The following is an 18,701-nucleotide window of genomic DNA, read 5'->3' as shown; positions in this document are numbered from 1 at the left end:
ACTTCCGGAAACAGAGAAAGTGAAAGTAACGTACAATTAATCAAAAGCTGCCGGTAAGAAAACAGACGTTTTCTATCGTTCTGGAACATACAATATTAAAACGATTAAACAATATATAGGTAATAATGAAATAGAATACACACATTTACTGCTTTAATAAAATAATACAAAGTACGGTTGGCAGAAATATAAAAAAAAAAACTATGTAGACAATATCAATAAAAATCAAGGCACTGCTATCTGTCAAAAACGTCACAATACCATGAACATAATGATATATGAATCGTTGATTTTATTGCAATTAGGATAAAAAAAATCCTTCTTTTGAAATATTTAAAACGCGTTACAAGTATGTTAATAAAACTGGGTTGTGTGTAAGAACGTTTCGATAGAATTTAAAAACAACTTCATCGCAAGATAGAAAGAACTTCTTGACCATTTTCATATTCAGTATCAACTACAAACATAACACATATAGATCTTGACGTATTGAATCTTGGTACTGACTTGGTTAAATAATCGTAAGTATGTGTTATAGTGTTCGTTTATTTGTTTTAGACAATAAGTAACCGTTACTGTTTAGTCAATTGTTGGTCCTGTTGGCGTGGTACATAACTTATGCATCTGTTCATGTTTACTTGTATATGTGTTTAAGCGGGTTTGTATTTTTGCTAATGTGCTTGTCTTTATTGCCTTTTTTATGTTTTTCGTGTTGACTTATTTATTTGTTTTTGAAGATATACATCAGGTTTTATCAACAATTTTGTACATAAGGGAATGCATCTACCAAAACAGAAATATGATATTTGTTTTCCTTTCCTTTGATATGTTAGAACTTTTGATTTCTGAAAAAAAGTCAAAACATGTATAACTTTTAACTGATCAATGCTTTAGTTTTAATTTGATATGTTTTTAACAATTTCAGGAAAGGATTCGAGTGTACCTAGCTACATAACGACAGACCGAGACTCTCGAATGCCTCCAGCTCCAAAAAGCTTGAATCTTCAAGCTGCAAGATGGTCACGGCCTGATAAGACTCCTATGGTACAAAAGTTACAAAAATCTACACAAGGGAACCCTACAAAAGACAAAGATCAGCTTACAAGCGATGTAAGACTATTAGATAATTGAGAAAATGATAGAATATGTGTTTAAAATATATCTAATTAAAAAAGTGTCATTTATGTAGTAAGCAAAACGAAAAGTTGCGTTTCGTCTATAAAAGACTAATCAGTGATGCTCGAATCAAAACATGAATAAAAGGCCAAATAAATTACGAGGTTTAAGGGTAATGAGGTCCACAAATTCCTAAAGGTTTTGCCAAATACAGCTAAGGTAATCTTAAGTCGTGTACCTCTTCATTTTCTTTACAATTTACCCTTATTTAAATCCTTAGTATTGCCTTTGTTTTGGTCGTATGACTTTTGACGTGATCGGTATAAATGCATTCAACTTACGAATATATGACTTTTGTTTGGCTATTTGTTTATTTTGGACAAAAAGACAGGGACTTATCAAGCAGGATTACCCACATTTACTATTTTAAGTTTGGTCTTTTTTTTTTATTTCAACCTATATGAATACGTAGCATCTTGCTTTGCAAGGATATTATCTTGACATGTTGTACATATACTCCTGTTCATTTTAGGCTGATGAAGAAGTTTCATACAGTGTTATAATTGAAAGTAATTAAAACAAACATTTTTCTTTTAGAAATCAGAAAAGAAGGAGTTGCTTCAGCAACCTTACACAACGCAATATAAAACACACAGTGAAGTCAAAGGTATTTTATACAATTCTGTATTTGTGTTACATGTTTGAATCTTAAACGATCCGATACAACTCATTTGAATTTACGTAGAAATTCAACGAAAACTGTTTTCTTCTATTGTAAACAAACATATATCTGCTTTGTTGTTCTGTCAGTATATCATAAGGTCAGCAGTCAATTTTCTTGGTAGTTTATCAAAGCAGAGTGAGGAGTCAGTCGTATGTTGTTCTTTTCCTTACAAAAAATGAAGAATACAAATTGGATACATCACGGTTGTGATCTTCAGGGTGTTTATTTGTGGAAACTGTCTTTGTGGACTGTGAGATATACATATATATATATATATATATTCTCTATTTGTCCCTCCCGGTATGGAGAGTTATTGTAAGTTGACTAAGACATTTAAATGAACTATATCGTTGACAATAAGTATCGTTTGAGGCTTTACGTAGTATGCCGATACATTTTTGCTTCTTTACTATTAACATCAAAGGTATGTATTTTGTAAAATAAAAATCTCTAACATCAACATTACTTTATTTAAATATAATTCGTATGTTTATGTTTTTGCTTTGAACGCCATTTCAACTGATATTTTATCGTATGTATTTCTATGTTATAATGGTACACTATTTTTTTCATTAAATCCGCTGCATTTGTTCGCCCCTATTCTAAATTAGGAACCGTTGTCAGTAGTTGGTGTTTGTAAAGAGGTCTTAGGTGTTTCTTGATTTTCGTTATTTATATATATAAAACCGTAGGGTTTTCCGTTTGAATGATTTAGTACTTGTGGTTATGGGGCCCTTCACAACTTGTTGTTCGGTGTTAGTCAAGTCTATGTGTTGAAGACCGTACCTTGAACTATAGTTGTATAATTTTTACACATTTTGACGTGAATTGAGAGTTGTCTCATGCATACCACATCTTCTTATTATGTTTAATATGACAATAAGAGAATCCGTTTCCTTTACGACAAGGGGAAACAATAAAAAAGTCGAAATGAACTTTCAATTACCTATTCAAACAATAGTTTGAGGAAAATATTTCAGGCACACTGGAAAAAATACATATAAACCAATCAGCATGCTAGTTATTCCTTCGTTGTCTTACATCAGATTTTATCATCAATTCTCTGTATGCATCAACCAACAGCTGGCCACATAAAAAAAATAATGTTATATAAAAACTACCTCTAACATCAAAGTTAGTTGCATTATTCATAAAAATAAGTTTTTAATCTTTATCATCCCAGTCCTTCTTGTCGGTTGCTGAGGAACATAAATTTCCTTAGCAACCAGGGAAAAATTTACCTCAAAATGATCAAATTTCAATTATGAACAGCTCATTTATTATGGCAGATAGCTTTACATAGTTTATCATTAAATGAACAATTGATTATACTTTATAAAAATATATTCATCAAAGTAAATCATATACGGTGAAACACAGTATATAATATCAGAGCTAATAGCTATTTTAGGTACTGTGGATCTGAAGCAAAAAGTGTAAAATTCGACCAAATTTGGTCCCTAAAACATATTTTTGGCAGAAATATAGCCAAAACATGACTCACTACACTTAAAGATGAGGTATTTATCTAATCATTAATGAAAAAATATCTCTGGGCAAACATATTTAAAATAAATAAATGATTATTCAAATTGGGTCATATTTGGGGTATAAACTGTTCATGAAGGCCAATTTTTCATATGTTTGCAATCATACCAGACATTTCAACTATAGAAACCAACTAACATGTTATATTGAGGTTGGTGTTTGTTGAATATGTTTGTTCAAATGACTGACGTATGGTTGACAATAAAAAATCTGAATGCAAACCTTAAAAAGAGGGGGGGCATAGTGACATATTTTTTTTAAATTTTTGTTTACACAAAAAAATTTGAAATAGAGAGGCACTAAAATCAAAGAATTTTGGTATTGATACTTCAAATTATTTTCTTTATATACGGAGATAAACAAAATGGGTGCATTACTAGGTTCATCACATTTATGGATCACTATAGACATGTTTAAACTAGATACCCTAATACTGATTGTGGCTAAGATTGATTTAATTTAGCCCAGTAGTTTCAGAGGAGAAGATTTTTGTAGAAGATTACAAAAATTTACAAAAAAATTAAAATATGACTATAAAGGGATATAACTCCTTTAGGAGTCAAATGACGATTCAGTCATCCTGACTTATTTGTAGATCTTACTTTGCTGAATTTTATTGCTGTTTACAGTTTATCTCTATCTATAATAATATTCAAGATAATAACCAAAAACGAAAAAAAATCCTAAAAATTACCAATTCAGAGGCAGCAACCCAACAACCGGTTGTCCAATACATCTAAAAATTTCAGGTCAAATAGCTCTTGATATTTTAGTGTAATAAATGTCACAAATTATGTCCGGCGATTGTTTTAAAAATGGACAGACAACATATATATTATTAGTATGTCACTATCTGTGGAATACAGTTTTTTCTCTCTCTCTCTTGAACGAAGATTATCAAAAAGGGGAAATAACTCATTTTTCAAAATTACATCCAGATTAGTTTGAGTATGAGATTTTTAATTGCTGGCGTATGTAATATGCTATAATTACTCTCAATACATCTAAAAATAGTTGTTTTCATAAGAAAGGACTATTTTATCATGAAAATATTCATATGAAATATTTATTTACAAATAGGACCTAAAAAAGTGGGAGTTTCAGGGTAAATTACAATGACTAATATTCCTCTATTGGCAACTTTCTGCAACAATTACCTAAGATTTTTGTTGCACCATTTGGTTGATAAAACATCCATAATTTTATATTTTATAGTTTTTTATGTGAGGATTTCTGCGTTTTCAGTAAAATCAGATTAAAAAAATAACAAAAAACGGCAAAAATCAGGCCAATTTTTGTGTTAAGTGGACCAGCTTATATACCAAATAACTGTTTTTATTCGAAAAAAATGTCAGTTAGCAGTTTAGATGATTAAAATCTTCTCTTATACCCATGAAAATAACAAAAAATGATAAGCTGTATCCATTTTCACCATAAAATACAATGTTAGCCATTTCTCCTTGCTATACTAATATATACATATGATGTCACGTGGTTTCCATGGCAACCAGACTATTCAGATTTTTTTTATTATTTTTGTTTTCATTTGACTGTTTGTTTGGACCATTTCAACTTAAAAAAAAAAAGTAATCGAAAAAAAATAATCTGGCCAAAAATGTTCATATTTGGTCTATTGTTACACAGAATTGATGTTATAATTTCAGATCAGAAACATTATGAACATCACGACCTTACGCGTTACTATGATGAGTTATTAGATAACACAGTTCTTGACAAGATGGTTCTGGATAACCTCATTTCCAGATGTATTTTAATGATAGAGGACAGAGAAGAAATTATCAAACCAACAACACAACGTGAACGTAACAAGGTTCTACTAGATATCTTGACTGAACGACCATATCCTACCTTCCATTTGTTCAAGGATGTCTTACAGGAATCTGAACCATCCAATAGTTGTGTTTAAGAGATTGTCAGGAAAATGATGAGTACTGAAAATAGGGACGAACACATTACTTACCAAGGACAGGAGATTCGTAAGTAGTTTCAGCTAAACATTTGTTGAAAAATATTTAGAGTGTGCCATCAACACTAACTTGTAATATTCTTATATTTGGGCACACACAACGTAGCAGTATCTTCAATGTAAACTTTTCCGTATTTTTGACTGGATTTCAATGACACAACCTAAACAGATCATGTGATGAACAGTAAACATTTGAGAGATCAAAGTTTACATCTAATTGTTATGGAAAATACTGTTATTTTTTCTGTTAAAGAATATATAAAAGGAAATTAACCCAAGTTATTTAGGAATTACTTTAAGATTTTTTCTGTCTATGACGAAATAACAAATAAAATGTGGTCCACACTGAATAATCAGCGTAGCGCTACGTTCCTTTTTTAAGGAATACATTTTGAAAAAAAACGTTGGTGACGTCACGGTCACATGACAAAATTATGTCTATGGGCTGATAGACAAAACACTTTCAGCCAATCAGAAGACGTGTTACATCCAAAATTAAATTATATAGAAATGTTCCTTAGAAGGAAATTACCGTTTTGTTTATTACTTTGAATTGAATAAAGAAGCTTTCATTTGATATCTTGGCAAAACACATCCTTCTAGTGATTCTGACTCCCAGAAGCCTTTATCTATAATCTACTATATGAACTTTTCGTCATATGGTTTCCAGCGTATTTTATTCTAAGATTGACTTGATACTTCTCTGGTCGATTTATATGTGTAGTTGTACCAAGTAAACTATTTTCAAATATGGGGGAATCACAACCTGCTTTTTGATTGTTTGATTTTTCTAAAGGCCTGTATTGATATAGTGTAGATGCCATATTTGTAATTAACCAGGCTCAAAAGTGGATGTGAGCAATTATTGTTGTCTTTGTTCTTTAATTAATAGTTCAAATTTAAAAAGCAAAACCTCATCTGTTTTCATATTCCTAATCATTCCATGATCCAACTTATGCATACATTATAATCCTCACGTATTTTATGCAACGTTTAAGACAGCAATAGTCCAAGTTAAATAGATAAATTGTTCTAACGGAAAATATAACTCGCAGAAGCCTATTTTGGTTCGCTAAGCTTAATCAGCAATGGATCCGCGAACTTTTAAATTAACAACATCAACGGTACAAATTTTATTGCACCATGTTTAACAAAGGATGAGTGGTAACATGTGAATAAGAAGAGGAGGAAGGAGCCAAACCTTATATTACATGTTAATGCTCAAGACATTCTTGATCTTGACGTTTATAGCATATACATCTCTCTATTTTGAAGACCGTGTGTCGATTGCGTGACTCTTGTGTTTGAACATGCAAATTCATATTAAAGATATACTTGACTTTAAGATTACAGAGATAGTGCCAATATCACCTGAATAAATAAATTCCATTTCAAAAAGTATGCTAATCCTTACGTAATTTGTAACAGTTGTCCACGTTATAAAAGCCTGACGATAACCAAAAACCTAAAGTTTGACAGAAATTGGAAACTTATGAGTATTTATCTAAAGATGTATAGGAAAGATATTAATGAGAAATACTTAAATTATATTTGAGCTAAAGTTATATATATATTATCTTTCTTGTACATAATAGTTTATTTTGATTTTTCATGTCGTTTGATGAATTTTCAAACACATGTACAATTAATAATGTTGTATCAAAATGACTTTAACATTTAGCGCCGAATTATATTTTGATTGTATTAAAACATGTTGAGATTTTTGGCCAAAGAAAACGATAACCAAAAAGGCTCTTCAATATCTAAAATTGCACCTCAGTGGTAAAACGAAACGGTATCTTGAAACCATTGTTGAAGACATGCATCAATAAATATGTATTATTTCGTGAAACAAACCATTTCAAGCATTCATTTGACAAAAAAATGATTAAGGAAAAGGACACTACTTCATTTTTGTTCACAGCGTTTACTTGAAATTATTTTATTCATAGATAACATTTTCCTTCTGAAATTACATAATATGCAAGTTGTGTATTGAACTCCATGTATTGCATATATCATACGCTTATAGATTCAAGAGAGTGCACATATGACAAGATAGGAAATTGTCTCCATGGTCAACATTATAAGTGGTTACCATGACAATATCTGTCGTGATAAAATATCACTCTTGAAAAGTAGATTAGATATTAAAAACATATAGGCTAATGACGTTAACAAAAAAGATGGACGATCGTGTCATGAAATATTGTAGAAACAACTATTGTTTATAGTTTTCACAAAACAAGTGCATTCAATTTTATGTACTATCACATATTTGTAACGCAAACATTATGTTTTGCATATGGAATACACTTAGATTTGTTCTAGTCATAATTTTGTCCGGAGAAAATCACCGATTTGTTCTGCCCAGGCAAACAACCGATAAGTGTGCACTGTTATGAATGACGTCAGTGGCGTTTATATCAATGACGGACGAGGGAGCTGGAGTCGGTTTTACAACAAAAAAAAACATACGGTTAAGATTGATCGTAAGTCATGAACAATTCAGTATACTTCTTAGTCGAGAGTTCTTTTGTGAAACCGACTACTGATCTTAGTCGTAAGGTTTTTTTTTAGACCGACTCCTGCTGATTTTGTAAACGTCGATTAAAATGTCTGCGGAGGAAAAAATGTCTGTCCCTGACCAAAAAATATGTTTTTTTCTTCACTCTTTTAAGCATTTGTATAATAGGTGATCAATAGATTAGACCATTCCCTTTTCCGTATGGCCCATAACGTCATCTCTTGACCCATCTGAGCCATCGGTTAGCGACCAGGGCTGATATGGGAGTCTCGGAATTATACCCGGGTCGGTATGGAAAAGGACATTGCTTTAATCTGTTCAACGTATCAGTTAAACGTTTCCAGTTGTGTGATTACTACAACCCCTGGCAATGAGTGATACTTGATCGATCGATGATGTAACAGTTATGTGATTACTACAACCCCTGGTAATGAGTGATACCTGATCGATCGATGATGTAACAGTTGTGTGATTACTACAACCCCTGGTAATGAGTGATACCTGATCAATCGATGATGTGACATAACCGTAATTCTTCTTTACCATTTAAAACCTTTGACTGCATGGTATGCGTCATTAAATCTGGATTTTTTTTAACGATTTTACCACTTATTTGATATGTTTTTAGACAAGTGGCATCACCACATCTAAATTACTTACTGGTTTTGTTCTCTGGAAACCAAAAGCAACCCTGTTGCAATAGTTTCATAAAGAATAAAAGGAGTATGTGTAGGAATTCATGACCCACACCTAACACACTTTACAAAGAAAAAAAATATACTTTGGTGTAAAAAATCGTCAGTAGGTTCAAACACTATAAGGATTAATTTAACAACTTTCAAATTGTGTGTGTCCTGTCAGATTTTCTGTATCTTCTATGATTTTCATAGGGATACATGGGACCCGGGTTTGTTTATCAGGGACAAAAAGCCATAGAAAACGGTATATAAATGAATAGGAATGACAGACGTTACCTGTTTTCACATGTGGAGCAGGATCTGCTTACCCTTCTGGAGCACCTGAGATCGCCCTCACTTTGTAGCGGGGTTGTGTGTTGCTCAGTCTTTACTTTTCGTTTTGTGTTTTGTAGACTGATGATTTTGTTTTATCAAGTTTGTTTTTGCCATGACTTTGACTATACATTTTTTATCCTCTTCAAAAGTCGCTATATGTATAATTCAGCCCAGCATTTTCAACATCGTTTTGTATAATCATGTCAGCTTAGTTTAGATTAAAAAGATTCATACATGTACAGTTTTATTCAGTTTGATATTAAGGAAGTTCGCTACTCCTGTTTTTGATATAGTGTCAGATATACTAAAGAAATTTATCCTGTTGAACTTACTTTAAATAAAGCTAATACTAACAATGACCACTGCCCTTTCCTCGATCTTGATATCTATATCACTAACGGAAAGCTTAATACTAAAATTTATGATAAAAGAGATGATTTTTCATTTCCTATTGTTAATTATCCATTTTTAGATGGTGACGTTCCCTTGTCACCATCTTACGGTGTTTATATATCTCAACTTGTACGATTCGCTCGTGTACGTAACAATGTTTTAGATTTTAACGAGAGAAATTTATGTATTACTGAAAAATTATTACACCAGGGTTTTCGATATCACAAACTAGTCAAAACATTTACTAAATTTTATCATCGGTATAAGGACATCATTCGTAAATATAGCTCAACAGGCAGACTTCTTATACGTTCAGGTATTTCACATCCAATTTTTTATGGAAATATTCTTTATAAAGCACAAAAGTGTCAGTATTCACCTCATAAACTAACAAAACCTTTAAATAGACTTATCAAGAAGGGATATAGTTACGATACTGTTGTCAGGTCATTAAAGATTGCTTATTTTGGCGTTAATATTGATTCACTTATAGGGTCTTTGCATCTGAACTAAACACATTTATTCAAAAACCAGTTATTGGCATGACACGGGTTATGTTCTTCTCATATATGTTATGAAGGTATGATACTAAACCCCTAACGGGAAGAATTGTGCCTGATATTCATATGATGAAATCATAATCTTTCAATCAGTTTAACTGAAGTCTGGAGCTGGCATGTCAGTTAACTGCTAGTAATCTGTTGTTATTTATGTATTATTGTCATTTTGTTTATTTTCTTTGGTTACATCTTCTGACATCAGACTCGGACTTCTCTTGAATTGAATTTTAAATGTGCGTATTGTTATGCATTTACTTTTATACATTGGCTAGAGGTATAGGGGGAGGGTTGAGATCTCATAAACATGTTTAACCCCGCCGCATTTTTGCGCCTGTCCCAAGTCAGGAGCCTCTGGCCTTTGTTAGTCTTGTATTATTTTAATTTTAGTTTCTTGTGTACAATTTGGAAATTAGTATGGCGTTCATTATCACTGAACTAGTATATATTTGTTAGGGGCCAGCTGAAGGACGCCTCCGGGTGCGGGAATTTCTCGCTACATTGAAGATCTGTTGGTGACCTTCTGCTGTTGTTTTTTTATTTGGTCGGGTGGTTGTCTCTTTGACACATTCCCCATTTCCATTCTCAATTTCATAATGAAGTAAAATTTGAATTGATTGATTGGCGGTTGCTTAACGTCCATGGGCAAATATTTCATGCATTTACAGGACGATGCAATACAATTTGAAATAGTTGTGTCTAAACGAAGCATTTGATGCAGCTATCAAAAAAGGTTAAACATTCTGTTAGTTGTTAAAATTATAAAGAAAATCAACATCCTGATAAAATACACATTCTAAATAAAATATACTCTGTATGATGTAAACGCGTAGGTTGTGTGCGTAGTTAGTTTGATAAACCTTACAAACTGTATGCCAAATTTCACTGAAACAGACAAAGTTCGACATTCTGTAATTCGTGGAAAATTATTGAAAAAATGCACCCTCAATATAGGTAAACAAAAATTTGGCGCAACATATTATCAAAATGCCAAATTCAGCAACCTGTCATAAAAAAATCTGAAAAGATGCTCATCTTTAATATATGTATATACTAACACCAGGTACATAATTTAAAAGTTTAAATTTAAAAACTGTAGTCATAAGAATCTGCCATATAAACCCTATATAAACAAAGAGCGGAACGGACTGTCGAACGGACACGGTTAAAACAATATGCTCCCAGCATTTTGTCAAGGGAGCAAAATATATATTAACATGTATGATGGTTTTCTATTTCATAAATTATTTGATGACAAAATATCTTTTTGAATAAGTAGTTCAAAGTGGAATGGTTATTGGGAGATCTCAAATGTAGCAGCGTAATCAAGCTAACGTCTACGTCATTTGGTCTTTGATGGAAATTAGGATGGAAAGTTGTCTCATTGGCAACTATACCACATTTCCTTATTTCAGAATGGATTTCGTTTTCTTCTGAAATACAAGAAGTTAAGAGACTAACGTGCTGGGAGACTAAAATATGTTGCTGATTTTTTTTTATAATCTGACATTTGTTGTGAACATGACTTGTGATGTTATAATTTGATTGATTTAATACTTGCCATACTAAATATTCTTATTAAATTTCCAATTGAAAGGACCAATGAATCTTGACTTCAACTACAAATTAGCAGTAAAACAATACTCGTCTATCCTACATTAGTCACGTGTTATCTATATGTTTTTGGTTTTGTTTGTCGTCAATTCGCCAGTTGCTGCTTTATTGTATATCCCACATTTCAATGTATGCACACACAGAAATAACAACCCTTTAAATTTACACAAACACTTTCATACTTGTACTTATAACACTACGAATACTCTCTGGCTATTCCCGAAGCCTTTGTAAGCAACATGCCATTCCCCCTAAAGGCACTTTTGCTAATCGTCTGTGAGTCGTGTTGTCTCCCCACTTTGTGCAAAGGTGCGTTTTTGATCAGCTGTACTTTTACATCACGTCGCACTCAAAACACCAAAAACACACATCCCAGAAGACCAAAGTGCAAATTAATATGAATCTAAAATGAGGGGGTGAACAGCTTTTGAGGCAGGTGGGAGGTGGGGGGGGGGGGGAGGGGGAGAAATTGGAGAGGGCGGGGCGGGAGGTGGGAGACAAAAAATAGGTGGGAGAGAAAAAGATTATAAAAGTGGGAGGTGGGAGATAGGGGCGAGAGGTTGGAGAAGGATACCCCTATCCACCTCTCTAAAATTGCATTTGTTATGCTCTCGCGTGCACAATTTTTGCCAGATCTTTAAATAATTTATATCATTTATATTAAAGGTTTATATCAGCATTGTCCTGTATAATTTCGATAGTCAGTGCGCCGATCAAATGTTTTAAAAGATTTATGCCCCTATGAAATATCAATTATATCGGAAATTGCATTGCATTTGCTCTCAAGTCTACATTTTTCTATTGACGATGTTTATAAAAATAAATCAAAGAACAAGCAAATTTGTTTAAGTTATAATGGCCATTGATATATACAATATGTGTAACGCAGGGAAAAAGGGGGCGATTGGTACTCTATTCTTTTAATCTTTTTGCCGTTTGAATAAATATGTTAATGAAAATATCTTTTTACATCGAGATGACCGTGAGGTCATTCAGATGTATTGCTATCGCCTAAATTTCTATGTGGCAAATTAGTTTTGGGTTTTCAACCGATCAATAGAAACTATAGATCCGCGTACATTATCGAGTGCAAAATAACATTACTTATCGCCTGTTTTAAAATTCATTTTTTCAATGGATACTCATAAAAATATTTTTCTTAAAACACAAATTAATAATATGAAAATGTTTTGTTGTTAGATATAAATAGAAAAGTAAGAAATCATTGATAATATCTATGCACACGCAGCGAAAAATTGTGTGGAAGCTTGCGAAAGAATATCTCAAGCCGTTAACGATAACGTTTTGCGACACTCCCGGGAAGGAACGGTTACTCTGTAATTGTTTATTGCGGGAAAATATGAATGGCTTCTCATATCCAATCTGTTAGAAAACATCGATTTCTTTTACAGAAGAGTGTCCACCATGCACTTGCACTGCACTATTATTAGAATAGTAGAATAGAATGATATACAAATAGATGAAAATTATATATACATGCAACTGTTATATTAATATAATATATAACTACAAACCAGTGTATACTCTGGGACTATTATTATATTAGTATAATAATCCAAGTTATACTGATTTGTATCACTACAATATAATAGTTATTACGGTGCGGTTGAATTTCCTGTCATTTATTCATCATATACGCACGAACTTGTCTCTGAAAAAAATATATCTCTGTACATTAACCTCAGTTTCAGGTATAGAGATGTGAGCTTTTTCTGTGACATGTGTTTTTGACCACCCACACGAACTTGCGGTCATCCGATGTTCAGTACTTCAGTACTTTGATTTGTAACATGTTTGCGTTCCAAGCACTTTTTTGGATTTACCTCCATCGAAGCACCGATCATTCGTTTATTGTGGGGCCACAGGTTTTTAATGAATCGTTTGACTGTAAATTTCGAGAACATAATTTATTTCAGAATGGAATTGAAAGAAAAAAATGTAACGAGATCTGAATGATTTAATTTTATTTAGTCCCAACCGAGTACACATTTAGTATTGACATCCCGTAGTTTTAAGCCTTTGTTAATTTTCTCCTTATTCCGATGTTGCTGTCCTGTATAGACTGTGCTAATACGATTACAATGCTAGTAGTTTATTTGAAACAAGCTTCCGAAACCATATCGGACTTCTTCTGTACAGTCCTATTATTTTAAATACAGTTTACACTTTAAACACAGGGAAAGTTGTTCGGCCAAATAGCCCAGTTCAACTACCCTTCTTTTTTCATTCCATGCAAACAAACCATTTTCTGTCTGAGATTATACGTCTGCCTGTACGGTGGTTCCCCTCCCTCCCACCCCCGCAAATTATATCGGTATTCTTTTCCAAATAAATTTCCTTTTTCTATTTTGCTAGGCAACGTTTTTCGGTGACCATTTAAAAACGAATGAGCTTCTTAGCGGAATTGTAATAATTGTGGTACAATTTTCCGTATTTTCACACATTGCGTTTCTATAATTTCGATTTCTTCTTTCAAACCAAAACTTCACCGGAGAACGGCGTGCATCATATATAAGAATGTATTGCAAAAAAAAAAAAAAAAAAAAAAAAAAAAACAAGAATAAAAAGCTCGGTGTGTTATGAAGAATGCGAGGAAGACGACGAAGCAATCAATGTAGGGGTTTTAAAATGGGCAAACATGTTTAATGGCACTACATGGATAACGAATATCTGGCAAAACTTCTAAAACAAGAGGTGCGAGCATCCTTAACTTAACGAATATCTGACAAAAATTCTTAAACAAGAGGAGCGAGCATCCTTAACTTAACGAATATCTGACTAAAATTCTAAAACAAGAAGAGCGAGCATCCTTAACTTAACGAATATCTGACAAAAATTCTAAAACAAGAAGAGCGAGCATCCTTAACTTAACGAATATCTGGCTAAAATTCTAAAACAAGAAGAGCGAGCATCCTTAACTTAACGAATATCTGGCAAAAATTCTAAAACAAGAGGTGCAAGAATCCTTAACTTAACGAATATCTGGCAAAAATTCTAAAAAAAGAAGAGCGAGCATCCTTAACTTAACGAATATCTGGCAAAAATTCTTAAACAAGAGGTGCGAGCATCCTTAACTTAACGAATATCTGGCAAAAATTCTAAAACAAGAAGAGCGAGTATCCTTAACTTTACGAATATCTGGCAAAAAGTACACAGGAGGTTGAATGGTTACTTAACACCACAGGAGTTTAAATTTTTTGAAAACTATTGAATTCCCAATGTGAAATAAAATATAAATAACTCTTTAAATTTGTATCGTATAAATGATAAGGTTTATTAAAAAGGGGGTGGGGTGGGGGGTTGCTGTTTCAGAATGGTTTGAGGTGATGAACACAAAGCAGTTCCATTCTATATTTAATTGGCCACATCATACATGTAACAAGAGAATGCCCATGCTACGTCAGCAATCTATTTATTAGTACATTTTGGTTGTGAACAAAATAATTTTTAAAAGTTGCTCTTTCAAAATTTCAAAATGTCCGTTTAGGAACTTTCATTTGGGAAAATCCCCCGCAAATAATGACAGTAAGCAGGTATGCAAATTGTAGGACAGAAAGTCACAGGTCATAAATCATGTAAATACGTGTTATTTTATATTTTTTAATTTGATTTTTTTTTTATACAAAAATAAGGCAGTTGAAAACGTGATAATAAATATCATACATATGAAAATAGAAACAAACAAAAAAGGAAACAAATATAATCATACTTGTCGTTTTCTCTAATAAAAAAAAAGTTAAGCGTCTGTCTTATTTTGGAATCAATTAGATATTTTTTACAAATTTCATTTTAACAGTTATGGGCTTATAAATGTATTTTTAGTTGAGAAACTTAACAAAACATGAACAACGCCTTTTTTATCATGTTTATAGTTGGTTTGGAATACTGCTTCAAGTTGGTATGCAGAATTGAAAATTGGATAATTATTTCTTTGATTACGTTTATTAAAATACTTTGATTGGTAATCATAAGCATATACATTTTATAATAATAAATTTCTACTAAGAAAATAATTTGTGATCAAAACTATTTTAATACTAATTTTCTACTAAGGAAACAATTTGTTTTGAAATCTATTTGATGAAGTTATTCATTTTTAGCTCACCTGGCCCGAAGAGCAAATTGAGCTTTTCTCATCACTTTACGTCCGTTGTCTGTCGTCGTCGTTGTCCGTCGTCGTTAACTTTTACAAAAATCTTCTCCTCTGAAACTACTGGGCCAAATTAAACCAACATGACCAAGCTTGGCTACAATCATCATTTGGGTATCTACATGATCTAGTTTGAAAAATGTGTCCAGTGACCCGGCCAACCAACCAAGATGGCCACCATGGCAAAAAATAGAACGTAGGGGTAAAATGTAGATTTGGGCTGATATCTCTGAAACCAAAGCATATAGAGCAAATCTAACATGGGATAAAACTGTTTATCAGGTCAAGATCTATCTGCTCTGCAATTTTAAGATGAATCTGAGAACCTGTTGTTGGGTTGCTGCCCCTAAATTGGTAATTTTAAGGAAATTTTGCCGTTTTTGGTTATTACCTTGAATATTATTATAGATAGAGATAAACTGTAAACAGCAGTAATGGAGTGGAACGTCCTTTGTACTAGGTTTATACATATAAAACATAATGCTAAAATGGTAATGCTTCGGTTGCACAATCCCAAAGAAAGGGTGTCATGTGAGAAATTTTAATTTCACAGTATGGGCATTATGGCATGTATATTAGGTATGGATTATTTGATTACCAACAGAGACATATTGTATTATATGTCTCTGTTACCAAGTAAATCACACACAGGCACTTGTTTCTGTCAATGGGGGGTTTACTATCCACACTCTTTTTTTGGTTGCTTTTGCAATATGATGGAAAATTATAATAGATAAAGATACACTTGAAGGGGGCTCGCGGATCTAAATCAATTTTTTTTATTTAATATAAGAATTCGCTATATTTTTCTATAAATATATTTTATCTTATACTTAATAGAAAAATGAAATAAAACAATGGGGTCACTGTTCATTTACGCTCACAATCTGCCTTCGAAAGAAGCATACATTTTTGTTAATGTCCTTTTTTTCTGTTGAACTAATAGGAGAAATAGCGGTAATATCGCAATAAAAAAAGAACTAAATTACAGAAATCGCTTAAATTTTACAATTATTTCGTTTATGTACAGCTTATTCGAAAACAGCAATAAAAAATATAGGTCACCCATGAGTTAAAAAAGATATTTCAATTTTAATGCCAAAAAATGGGATTTTTGCACCAAAGGGAGATAATTTGGAGCTTTTTCAATGATATCTACATTTTAAAAGTCACCTGGGGCCAACACCAATTGATTTTTTGGAATGATTTTTGTACCATATGATAAAGTAACAACTACTAAAGGCAATTAAAAAAAATTGTAATGAAAAATAAATGTTTAATTTTTTTTGAAAATCTTATACCCGCGAACCTCCTTCAATGACAAAAATGATCAGCAAGTCAAGATCTACTAACAAGTCAAATGTTGCTGATATAGTTTAGTAGACTGTCACTCTTTACAGTGGCAGATCCAGAGAAAAGGGGGGGTGGGGGGGGGGGGGGGGGGGTTTCAGGGGTTGGAATATTATTTATATAAGCGAGTAATCGAGAGAGGATTATTTTATTAAACAATTTTCCCAGGTTCGAAGTAATGGATATACCTCTGTAATTACCAGGGTCAATCACTTTTACTTTCCTTTTAATGTAGAAGTACCAAAAATGATTCATTCCAAGCTTTTGGAAAACTTCTGTTATTTAAAATAAAGTTAAATAGCTTTTGTAATGGTTTTGTTATTGACTGATATTCCATTTTTCAACATTTCATTTGAAATAAGGGACTTAATTGCCTTTACAATCTCACTTGTTTTATTAATGTGTTCCTGAAAGTCATTTGTCCTGTTGTTTTTTTGAAAATCATCAAATGTTTCAAAATTTTTGAGAATTTTTTCTTGAAATGGATTAAAACTCTGATCGGTTTTGTTTAATTTTTTAAAAATAACTGATAAATTTGTCTTGTTACAAGATTAACAAAACAGATTTTTGTCATGAATTATATTCTTGTCTACAAAGTTGGAGAGTGTTTGTTGAATATGCACATAGACCAAGGTGAGCAACACAGCTAGGCTCTTTAGAGCCTATCATTTTAAAACTTATACTATAGGTTAAAATCAGCAATATCTTGGACAAGTTCTATAATGGTGGCTGATCTCCTTTTTTAAGAGAGTTATGCCCCTTGCAAATATTACAGTTATTGAAAATGGACTCGCTTAATGTGCTCTCACATGTACAATTCTTGACAGATGTTTATCAATGTTTATAAAACTTATACTATAGGTTAATATCAGCAATATTTAGGACAAGTACTATAATGGTTGACGATTGACTTTTTCAAAAGAGTTATGCCCCTTGAAAATATATAAAATATGTGCCAAGCGGGGCACATTGGAACTGTTCTTTTATTGTCGAGCCTTCGACTTTAGTCGATAAAGCGAGACATAGCGATCCTACATTCTGTCGGCGGCGGCGGCGGCGTTCACAAATATTCACTCTGTGGTTAAAGTTTTTGAAATTTTAATAACTTTCTTGAACTATCATGGATTTCTGCCAAACTTGGACAGAAGCTTGTTTATGTTCATAAGATAGTATCCAGAAGTAAATTTTGTAAAAATAAAATTCCGTTTTTTCCGTATTTTACTCATAAGTGGACTTAGTTTTTCTGACAGGAAACATAACATTCACTCTGTGATTTAAGTTTTTAAAATTTTTATGAATTTCTTAAACTATCCTGGATTTGTACTTAACCTGAACAGAAGTTTGATTATGATCATCAGTGAGATAGTATCCAGAAGTAAATTTTGTAAAAATAAAATTCCAATTTTTCTTTATTTTACTTACATGACTTATAAATGGACTTAGTTTTTCTGACAGGAAACATTACATTCACTTTGTGATTGAAGTTTTTAAAATTTCTTAAACTATCCTGGGTTTGTACCAAACTTGGACAGAAGCATGTTTCTAATCATAAGTTAGTATCAAGAAGTAAATTTTGAAAAAAAAAATAAAATAGTCCCATTTTTCCCGTATTTTACTTATAAATGGACTTAGATTTTCGTCCAGTTAACATTACATTAAGTCTGCAGTTACAGTTTTTTAAACATTTTTAAGATCCTTAAA

General features: G+C 32.3%; 1 protein-coding gene across 1 annotated transcript in view; it reads left to right on the top strand.

Annotated features, from left to right (window-relative positions):
* Positions 1–933: 933 nt before the first annotated feature.
* Positions 934–18,701, top strand: part of LOC134727775 (uncharacterized) — a 71,490-nt gene continuing 53,722 nt past the window's right edge. Inside the window, exons 1-3 of the mRNA XM_063592163.1 lie at positions 934–1,110; positions 1,714–1,783; positions 5,053–5,385. Of these exons, the coding sequence (XP_063448233.1) occupies positions 5,331–5,385 (55 nt within the window). The 5' untranslated portion in view covers positions 934–1,110; positions 1,714–1,783; positions 5,053–5,330. The remainder of the gene's footprint in view (positions 1,111–1,713; positions 1,784–5,052; positions 5,386–18,701) is intronic.

Source organism: Mytilus trossulus, chromosome 8 (assembly GCF_036588685.1).
Source record: "Mytilus trossulus isolate FHL-02 chromosome 8, PNRI_Mtr1.1.1.hap1, whole genome shotgun sequence".
In the NCBI taxonomy this organism is placed as follows: domain Eukaryota; kingdom Metazoa; phylum Mollusca; class Bivalvia; order Mytilida; family Mytilidae; genus Mytilus; species Mytilus trossulus.
Note: the sequence above shows the minus strand (reverse complement) of the source record. Positions and strands in the feature narration are given on the sequence as shown.